Source organism: Podarcis raffonei, chromosome 8, assembly GCF_027172205.1.
Source record: "Podarcis raffonei isolate rPodRaf1 chromosome 8, rPodRaf1.pri, whole genome shotgun sequence".
NCBI lineage: Eukaryota > Metazoa > Chordata > Lepidosauria > Squamata > Lacertidae > Podarcis > Podarcis raffonei.
Genome location: NC_070609.1, coordinates 64,324,507 through 64,333,708, shown reverse-complemented (window position 1 = coordinate 64,333,708; position 9,202 = coordinate 64,324,507). Strand labels below are relative to the sequence as shown.

At 47.3% G+C, this 9,202-nt stretch overlaps 1 protein-coding gene across 1 annotated transcript; it reads left to right on the top strand.

Annotated features, from left to right (window-relative positions):
• Nucleotides 1-592: 592 nt before the first annotated feature.
• Nucleotides 593-7,249, top strand: ICMT (isoprenylcysteine carboxyl methyltransferase). Its single transcript, XM_053400438.1, has 5 exons — nt 593-877; nt 3,550-3,638; nt 4,280-4,449; nt 5,717-5,934; nt 6,326-7,249. The coding sequence occupies exons 1-5, from the start codon at nt 635-637 to the stop codon at nt 6,506-6,508; spliced, it is 903 nt and encodes a 300-aa protein (XP_053256413.1). The 5' UTR covers nt 593-634; the 3' UTR covers nt 6,509-7,249.
• Nucleotides 7,250-9,202: the final 1,953 nt, after the last annotated feature.

Below are 9,202 nucleotides of genomic sequence, written 5' to 3'. Positions count from 1 at the left end.
GTCAAGATAGGTAGGTTGTCCGCCCACCCGCCCAGCAGTCAAAATCGGCTGCTATCTGAGCTGCTCTTGGAATCCTTTCGGCTGGAATAGCCCATTAAATAGAAAAAGGGGGTCGGGAAGTACATCAACATCATCAAATTTGATTCCCTCCCCCTCTTTCTTTCTTTTTTTCTTTTTCCTTTCTCCTCCTGTGATGAGGCTGCATTTTAATATTTTTATTGTTTCAATATTTTAATGTATTTTAATCTTGTTTTTAAGTTGTATTCATTCAACTTGTTTTTATTATTGCTTGTTAGCCGCCTTGAGCCCGGCCCTGGCTGGGGAGGGCGGGGTATAAATAAAAAAATATTATAATTAGTATTATTATAATCATCATCATCATCAAAGCGTTATCGAAACCAAAACTCGCGCTGCGTGCGTTTCTCTTCACCTTTCTTATCTCTATGGTCACCCGCCCTACCAAAGCGGACACGCCCCCCTGGGCCAGTTTCAATAAATCTCGCGAGGTCTCGCCCCCCCCCCCGTCCCATGCTAAGAAGCCGGACTCTACGCTCTGCCTCCGCGGAGTTGTCTCGCGAGAATTGGGTGGCGAGGCCTCGCGAGAGCGGGGCTTGGCTCCGGCCGCCGGTCCATCATGGCCGGCGCTGAGGGGAAGGCGGGCGTCGGCGGGCGAAGGGGACGCGAGGCACGGACCAGCCTGACGGCCTTCGTGCTGGGAAGCTCCGTGGCGGCCGTGCCGCTGCTGCTGTCGGCGCCTCCGCCGGCGCTGCTCTCCGGGCTGGGCTTCCAAGGCCGCGCCGCGCTGGCCCTTCATGTGGCGGGAGTCAACGCCGCCCTCCTGCTGGCCTGGGGTCGCGCTCCGGGGGGCATGTACCAGGTAAGGGCTGGGAGGAGGGCGTGTCCACGCGAGGCCCCGCCCCTCGGCGGAGGGACTCGCCAAGTTCGTGGGCGTGGTTAGTGCAGGGTCCGTCCACTTCTGCCTGGGAAGGGCGTGGCCATACCCTTCTTTGCTATAACTTGGTTAGACACGCCTAGGGGTGTGGCTGTTTCCCCTGTGGGTGTCTAACCAAGGGTGGTAAAAGAATTCTAAGGTCTCAAAAATAGAATAAATATTTGTAAAGGTAAAGGGACCCCTGACCATTAGATCGAGTCATGGCCTACTCTGGGGTTGCGGCGCTCATCTCGCTTTATTGGCTGAGGGAGCCGGCGTACAGCTTCTGGGTCATGTGGCCAGCATGACTAAGCCGCTTCTGGCGAACCAGAGCAGCGCACAGAAACGCCGTTTACCTTCCTGCCGGAGCAGTACCTATTTATCTACTTGCACTTTGACGTGCTTTCGAACTGCTAGGTGGGCAGGAGCAGGGGCCAAGCAACGGGAGCTCACCCCGTTGCAGGGATTCGAACTGCCGACCTTCTGATCCCTTCTGATCGGCAAGCCCTAGCCTCTGTGGTTTAACCTACAGTGCCACCCGCGTCCCTTAAATATTAATAGATGCACGCATATCTAAATATATATAATCCACCTGTCTGAAATAGTGCAGGAGAGCAATCCTGAAGCCATGTTAACTCCCCCAATGAACTTCAAATATTCCTCTGCAGTAAAGGAAGCAAATGGCTTCCTTCTTGTCTTAAAGGGGGCATATTTGTGTATGAATAGGGTGAGCCTGTGACCTGGATTCAGGAACTAAAGTATTAACCATCACAAAAATGGCCAGGCTTCCCAGGTAATGCAATCCGCGACCATTATCAGGTATTCTGGGAGACAGGATTTCTGCTGTCGACTGCCTCCTATGATGCATGTATGATGATTTGGGGGTGGTCTTTGGCTAAGGGGTTTGGGCAACGTCAAATGTCTTCAAAGGCTCCTGCCCTCTTTTGTTCAGGGCCTCTCCCATCGTGGAATGAGGGGAGGGAACTCTGTTGCAACAGAAAAATATACGGTATATATCTGCCTTGCTTTCCGCTGGATCCTGCCTCCATCCATTCTTCTCTGACCGATCATGGACTTAGGGGACTCAGAGTCCCATGGGGAGTTGGACAGCAAAAGGCAAACCCAAATTTTTACATCAAAGGCCACTCTCTTCTCTGCTTAAGGAGGGGTGTGGCTATCTCCTTAATGAGTTTGCTTTTCTGCTCCTGACCCAGATATGTCAGCTCTGCTGAATGGCTTTCTATCTTCTTCTGATGCCAGTGCTTAGGGCTGAATCATGGGGCAAGTATGTCCCTGCGCAAGCACAGAGTGCTTTAACCACTGAAGCAGTCCATGCCTGTGAGGCGTCTTGCAGCACTCTGACAACTGGGCTTGTTTTCTTGTCCTAGGCTGGCACTTGCTTCGTCAAGTACATAAAGCCAAAGCTGCTGAAATCATAATGTCGTTATGCAAATCTATGGCGTGGTTCCATGTGCAATACTGTGCACAGTTCTGGTTGCCCCACCTCAGAAAGGAAATTTCTGGAAAAGGTTTAGAGAAGGGCAACCAGAGGATCAAAGGGGAGAAGTGACTTGCCTATCAGAAAAAGTTGCAGCATTCGGAACTTAGGACCTTTTCGTTTAGCAAAAAGACAAGTAAGAGATAAAATTATAAAAGCTGATAGAATTATGCACGGAATGGAAAAAGTGGATAGAGAAAAGCTTTTCTTACTCTTTCACAATAACTTGTGGACATCCATGAAGCTGAATGTTGGAGTATTCAGGACAGATCAAAGAGAGGACTTCTTCACACAGCGCATAGGTAAACTATGAAACTCCCTCCCATGGTGGGAGGCAGTGATGGCCACGAACTTGGATGGCTTTAAAAGAGGATTGGGCAAAATCATGCAGGACAAGGCTGTCACTGGCTGCTAGCCAGAATCGCCTCCGTTATTCCTCAGTTGCTGCGCACAGTGTTGTTTCACTCATCTTCTGCTTGCGGTTTCCCCACAGGCCTCTGGATGGCCACTGTGAGAACAGGATGCTGGACTAGATGGGCCATTGGCCTCATCCTGCCAGGCTCTTACTTACCTGTTGTGGCGTGACTTGTTTTAGCCTGGCACATACTTTGTCAATCCCACAGTCGTTTTTGCTGCGGCTGGTCTCTTAAAAGTCTTCAGCCTTGTGTTAGATCTTAATGTCTTGCGGTAGGATGAGTAGGAAAAGTTTGAAGAGGAAACCTCAAGCCCTTACCCCTATTTGAAATAAGGTTGCGCTAGAAGATTAGGATGCAAAGTCTTCCCCATAGATCTCATCTATCTTTTTCTCATAAATGATATTGTAGACAAACTGAAGAGAAGAAGGGGAACCTGCAGCCTTTGATATGTCTTTTGACTCGAACTTCCAGTATCACCAGTGGTTGGGGAGGATGATGGGAGTTTGGAGCGGTGGTCAGGATAGGCATATTTCCACCCAGGGGTTTCCTGTTGTCAATCCCTCCCATGATGTGCTGGAGAGATAGGACTGCCTTAGGATTTGGCTTCAGAACTGGTGGCTTGTGGGGTAGGAGTATGTGGGGTTGCCCCCCCACCTCTGGCTGATGGGCAGGTGAGTTTCTGACTGCCTTTTCTTGCCTTGTAGATTGCCATCCGTGCCTGCTTCTTGGGCTTTGCATTCGGGTGTGGTTTATTGCTCAGCTTCGGACAATCTACGTGGAAGCATTTTGGATGGTAAGAGGGCAGCACTTTAGGTTTCTGAAAAGAAAACTGGGGGCTCTGGGGGACAGCTCTCTTGTTCCTGGAGACTCCTGGGACCTCCACTCACCTCTGTTTGGCTGGCCTTGATCCTCTTAGGGGCACTAGGAGAGCCTGCCATAGGAGACAAATACTACTTAATGCATTGTTTCTGAATCCATTTTTTGGAGCCCCTTTTCTCCTCTGCCTTCTATACTCAGGAAATCCTAGCTGCTTGCCAGGGGACAAAAGCAGAAACATGAAGGGGAATGTGTGACTAACTGATGGTTCTTAGTTTGAGGTGGTTACCCTCCCCACTCCTAATTTTGGATGTGAGACCTAGGCATCTGCTCTGTAAAATATATATATAGATGTGTGCAAGTTCTTCTCAGTGTTTTAGGACACCTGCATTGAGTGACGTGAATGATGCTATATTTGAGTCTGCATGCTTCCTGGAAAAGGAACCATCCAGAGAATGAGCCCACCCTTGTAATATCATTTTTAAAACAGCATTGGAGATTAAGTAGCTGGTGTGTTGAGCAGCCCAGCTTACAGCTCTTCAGAAGAGCAAACCTAGAGTTAAAACCCAGGAAGCTGAAACATGAGGGTTTTGCTAAGTCCCTGGTTGCTCTTTTCAGGTATATGTGTTCGCTCTCCTTCTTCCATTATTCTGAATACTTGGTGACAGCCGTTAACAATCCCAGAAGTCTCTCCTTGGATTCCTTCTTGATCAACCACAGCTTTGAATACAACCTAGCTGCAGTCTCATCCTGGGTTGAGTTCACCGTGGAAAAATTCATTTGCCCAGGTCAGTAACTACTGAGTTCTTATGCAAGTGAAACAGAAAAACTCAATCATTCTAATGGGAGACCCAAAAACATGGACTTGGAGGCAGGTCTGAAAACGAAGCTGTTTCTCTCCCCAACCTGAACTAATTGAGGTGATATTGACCCCTTACCTTTAGAATGATTACCCCTTTGAAGGTGCTGATACTGTTTTAGCGACAGGTGAAGACACACCTCTTTGCCCAGGCTTTTGGGGAGGGATGAAGTATGTATTGGGTGCTTGAATCTCCATTGCTGCTGGTGGTTTGTAACTGAAGTCTGTATTTTGCTACTTGCTGTTTTTATCTTCTTTTTTAAACTGTTGGTGCTTAGGCCATATATTCTTTCTCTGGGACCTCTGGGTAGAAAGGCGGGTCATAAATACTTTAAATAAATAAGAACTTGGTATGCTGAAACAAGGTGTAGGACTTGGCCTTTGAGTGTCAAGGGGCTTTGCATGCATTATCTCAGAAAGCTTCTAAGTTAGGCCAGGGTTGCTATCCTACTATTGCAGGTACAGAGGCTAAGTAAGCAGCACTCCTTTTGTGAAGGCCACCTACTCAGCTTATTACCACCTTGAACCAGAGACTTCACAACTTGCATTATTAGCTGTAACAACAGCCCTTCGGTGGTGGCTGAGAGTGCTCTATTCATTGCACGCTGCTGGCCCTCAGTTACTAATACACGCCTGAAAATGCTGATAACAGGGTGGACTTTTTGTCCCTCAAGCTTATTTAGAGGCTGCATTGAAAGATGGTCACACACCACTTGTGTGTGGCTTTAGATCTCTCATTAGTTGGACCATTTTCTGACCCTTCTAAAACGGTGACTGTTTTGACTTCATGCTCTGACATTAAGGTCCTTCTTTGTTTTAAATGACACTGTGAAGTTGAGGAGATCACTGTTATCAACGAGTGTTTATGGGAGTTTGGCTTTGATCTCTGCATTCTGCTTCTTGTGTACATCGAATTGTGAAGTTTGCAGATGGGTCTCCACAGAAGTTAACTAGCCCACAAACCTTTGTTGTAGCCCACCTGCTGGCATAGACTTCTGTCAGTCATTTTTGGTCCAAAAGAAAACCAAAACCCAGCTCCAGTTAGCTGTTTGCCCTGGTCCCTTGTGAAGAATGTACTTTTGTGAAGTTAATCCATTTGTTACAAGCACCGAGTGCTTTCTTTCCCCTTCTGACTGGTGCAGCTGCAACTCTACCAGAGTCGCACCATTTTGCAACCTGCGCTTGCTCATTTGCAGAGATGAAGCAGATCACTTGGCTGAGTTCGGCAGGGCTGCTTATGGTGGTTTTCGGGGACTGTCTGAGGAAGGCTGCCATGCTCACAGCTGGCTCCAACTTCAACCACATTGTTCAGAATGAAAAATCGGAGACCCACACTCTTGTGACCAGAGGTGTTTATGGCTGGTTTCGTCACCCATCGTACGTCGGATGGTTTTACTGGAGTATTGGGACCCAGGTACTGTTGCACAGCTTAGTGCATCTTGTAATATTTTGGCTCTTTCGGTGGGTGGAGGGGGTACCCTAGGCTCCATGAGATATTAAGAGGAATGTGTGATAGCGTATAATTCATGCATCCAATCTTCCAGTTTTCAGAGTGGTTTAACAGTCAATCCCTTGTCGCAAGAAACTCTGGGAATTGTAGTTCTGGGAGGGGAATAGGGGTCTCCTAACCACTCTTGGCACTTTAACAAACTTCAGCTCCCAAAACCCTTTGGGGAAAGAAGCCAGGGTCATTTAAAGTGGTATCAGAACGCTTTAAACATAGGATGTGAATGTAACCTTCGAGTCTCTTGAGCTTTCCAGTTTTCATGCTCCTGGCAGCCATTCTCCTGCATTCCTTGTTTCAGGTATTGCTGTGCAATCCAATCTGCATGGTGGGCTACACGCTGGCATCCTGGCGCTTCTTCCGGGAGCGGATAGAAGAGGAGGAGATGACACTGATCCATTTCTTTGGGGAAGAGTACCTGGCCTACAAGAGGAGGGTCCCTACAGGCTTGCCGTTCATCAGAGGCGTGAAAGCAGAACTATGAAGACCCCGGGGCCGGCATTGAGCAGAACGTGGGAGCTCCTGGCTCCAGGGGCCGCTTGGCCTGGCCTGTGCAGAAGAACAACGGTGACATTCGTGCCGTGCCAGTACAGTAGCGGTCAGTTTTAATACCTAGTGAGTTTCCTGGAGGTTTGTGAAGGGCTGGGCAGAAGCTCCATACCTTAGGCAAAAATAGATGCCCTCCCTTGACATAAGCGGGAGAAGGGACTGCTTGGATGATCAGAGCTGCACTGAATCCTCAAGGCCGACTTTGAAAGCAAAACAATTTTCTTTGCTCTGCCTCTTGCAGCTTTGATGGACCAAAGTGCACCAAAGCAGATTTCAATGACAAGCTCGCCCTTTGAGTAACCACTATTGCTCCCTGGAAGGGATTTGGATAGCAACTCACTTCTCTAGTCGAAAGTTTTTCTTTTCTTTTTTAAAGCAAAGGGGCCCAGCCCTTCCAGTTCTTCCCCCTCTCCACAAATGCCGCCCCACCAAAGGGAAAGCGCAGCACAGCTTTAAACTCTAGGCCTGATCTCCTAAGCACTCCCAAGGCTGGGCTGGCAGGGGGTAGGGTCTGCTTGCAACATCCAGGCCCTCTGGTTCTATCTTAAAATGCATGACTACTGTCAAGATTAACAACACAGGCAAAGAGATCTCCTTTCCCTTTGCCCTTTTTCCAAACCAGGCTTGCAATACACCTCACAAACGAACGAAAAAAAGAGAAGTCTTTGCACCTAAATGTTATGGTCTCCTGTTTCTTTCACGGTCATTTTGACGTCCCTCCTGGTTGAGCGGTCCTGTCTCACTCCTACTGCTCAGCCTCACAACCTTTGTCTTCATTCCACATTTTTGATACTGACCACCTCTCCTCCCACCAGAATCCTGCTTGTGTAGCAAAAGTTCAAATTCTGTTTCTACAAAGTGCAAGGGGATGGTTGCTTTTGAATTTGCATACTGAACAAGTATTACTTTGGCAATATATATTAAGCAGGATGCACATGACTGACTGGGAGAGACTTCTCTCGCGCCCTCCCCCTCTCCCTGGCTGCCTTTTTAAAAAGTTTCTCACTGCACACTTTTCCATTTTAATATACCAAAGAGAAGTTTAATGTCTTTCTGTTTCTACTGATCTATTTATAATGAAGATGGGAAATAAGACGCTTGCAAACTGATGCCAAGACTGGCAGAAATGGCATTTCTGTCGTTTTGGGGGGCCAGTTGCCATCCAATTATCATTCTCTCTGTACCCAGCAAGGATGATTCTTTAAGCTGTCATCTGTCTCCACTTTCTTTGATTTGTAAATGCAAAACGGCCAAAATCTCAAGCAAGCAGCTTTAATTTCTCTTTCACTCTGTGACATCCTTGTTTACAGAAGGGTAAGCAGGCTTTTGTGCTTCTTTACTTGGGGCACTTTTTTGGGGGGGCGAGAAAATGAGGCAGGTGCACTTAAGAGAGAGAGAGAAAAAAATATACTGCAAAAATAAGTCCAAAACAATTCTATGCTTAGGAAAAGCTGGATTCTACACCTCTGTATAAATTAAGACAGTCTACATAGTGTCCCCCATTTCCTATTGTACCTGTAGAGTCTGCTTTTAGCATTGGTAATTTCTGGTCAATAATTCCCCTGCTGTCCAGAGTTAGGTAGAAGCTCAGACCTTGCCCTTCTAGACTGCATTGCCCAAGAGCTTCTGTTGACCTTAATTCTTTAATCTGGGAGCATGGCTGAGTTAATTTTAGGCGTGTGATGGAGAGACACAACTCATGACTTGTATCTTCAGGGCGATTTGTTTCCTTGGTGGCTCGTTAAGAATCAAGCAGAATCTGAAAAATTCTGTTCTGTTGCTTGTGAACTATCAGGTGGCGACTGAGAGCCCCTTGGTTGGCTTTGTGCAGATGTCATAGTACAGCTTGGTGGGGGAACCTGTTGCACAGTTGACCTACTGCAACAGAAAACTGAAGCTTCTTCCTTATGTTGAGTAAGTCCATTGACCCATGTTGCCCAATATTTGCTTGCTCTGATGGGGAAGAAGGTTCATATACGGTTCATATACGCCATGAGATGGGGTATCGGTTGCAGAAATCAGTTTCCCCAAGAAAATCAGTTTTAATAAATAAACAAAAGTTTCTAGTCCTTGTGGCTGCAAAATGAGCTTGCATGGTGGAGGAAGGGTATGTCTGGTTGAATTTAAAAATCTAGAAAGTTGCTAAGGTTTTCAAGGGTCAGATTCTGATCTGTCTTACAGAGAGTGGATCCACTGAGATGAATGGGCATGTCTAAGGTCCATGCATTTCAATGGGTCTGCACTTAGTTGGATGAGATTTGAATTCCCTGCATAGCACGTGTGTAGTTTGCAACCCCTGCTTTGTACAGAAGGGGCTGCAGCTGAGGGGTAGCTCTGTGCTTTGCATTCAGGAGGCCCCATATTCAGTCCCCAGTTGGGGACTGTCCCCTGCCTGAAACCTTGGATTGCCGCTGCCAGTCAGTGTAGACGGCACTGAGGTAGATGGATCTAAAGATCTGAGGCAGTATCAGGTCGCACACATGTTCCTACTTCAGACCTGTAGGCCCTCCTCGGTCAAAATACATGTCCATATCTGTAATATGCAGAAGCAATTTTTTTTTAAGTATGCACATTTAATCAAATCAGTGGAATTTGTATGGATTGTGGAATACAGCTTTTATTAGAACGA

Excerpts from the sequence above, each read along its gene's own strand:
- ICMT (XM_053400438.1), top strand. The coding sequence starts at position 635 with ATGGCCGGCGCTGAGGGGAAGGCGGGCGTCGGCGGGCGAAGGGGACGC. Across the intron at positions 878-3,549 it reads CTCCGGGGGGCATGTACCAG|ATTGCCATCCGTGCCTGCTT; the intron begins GTAAGGGCTGGG and ends CTTGCCTTGTAG. Across the intron at positions 3,639-4,279 it reads ACGTGGAAGCATTTTGGATG|GTATATGTGTTCGCTCTCCT; the intron begins GTAAGAGGGCAG and ends TGCTCTTTTCAG.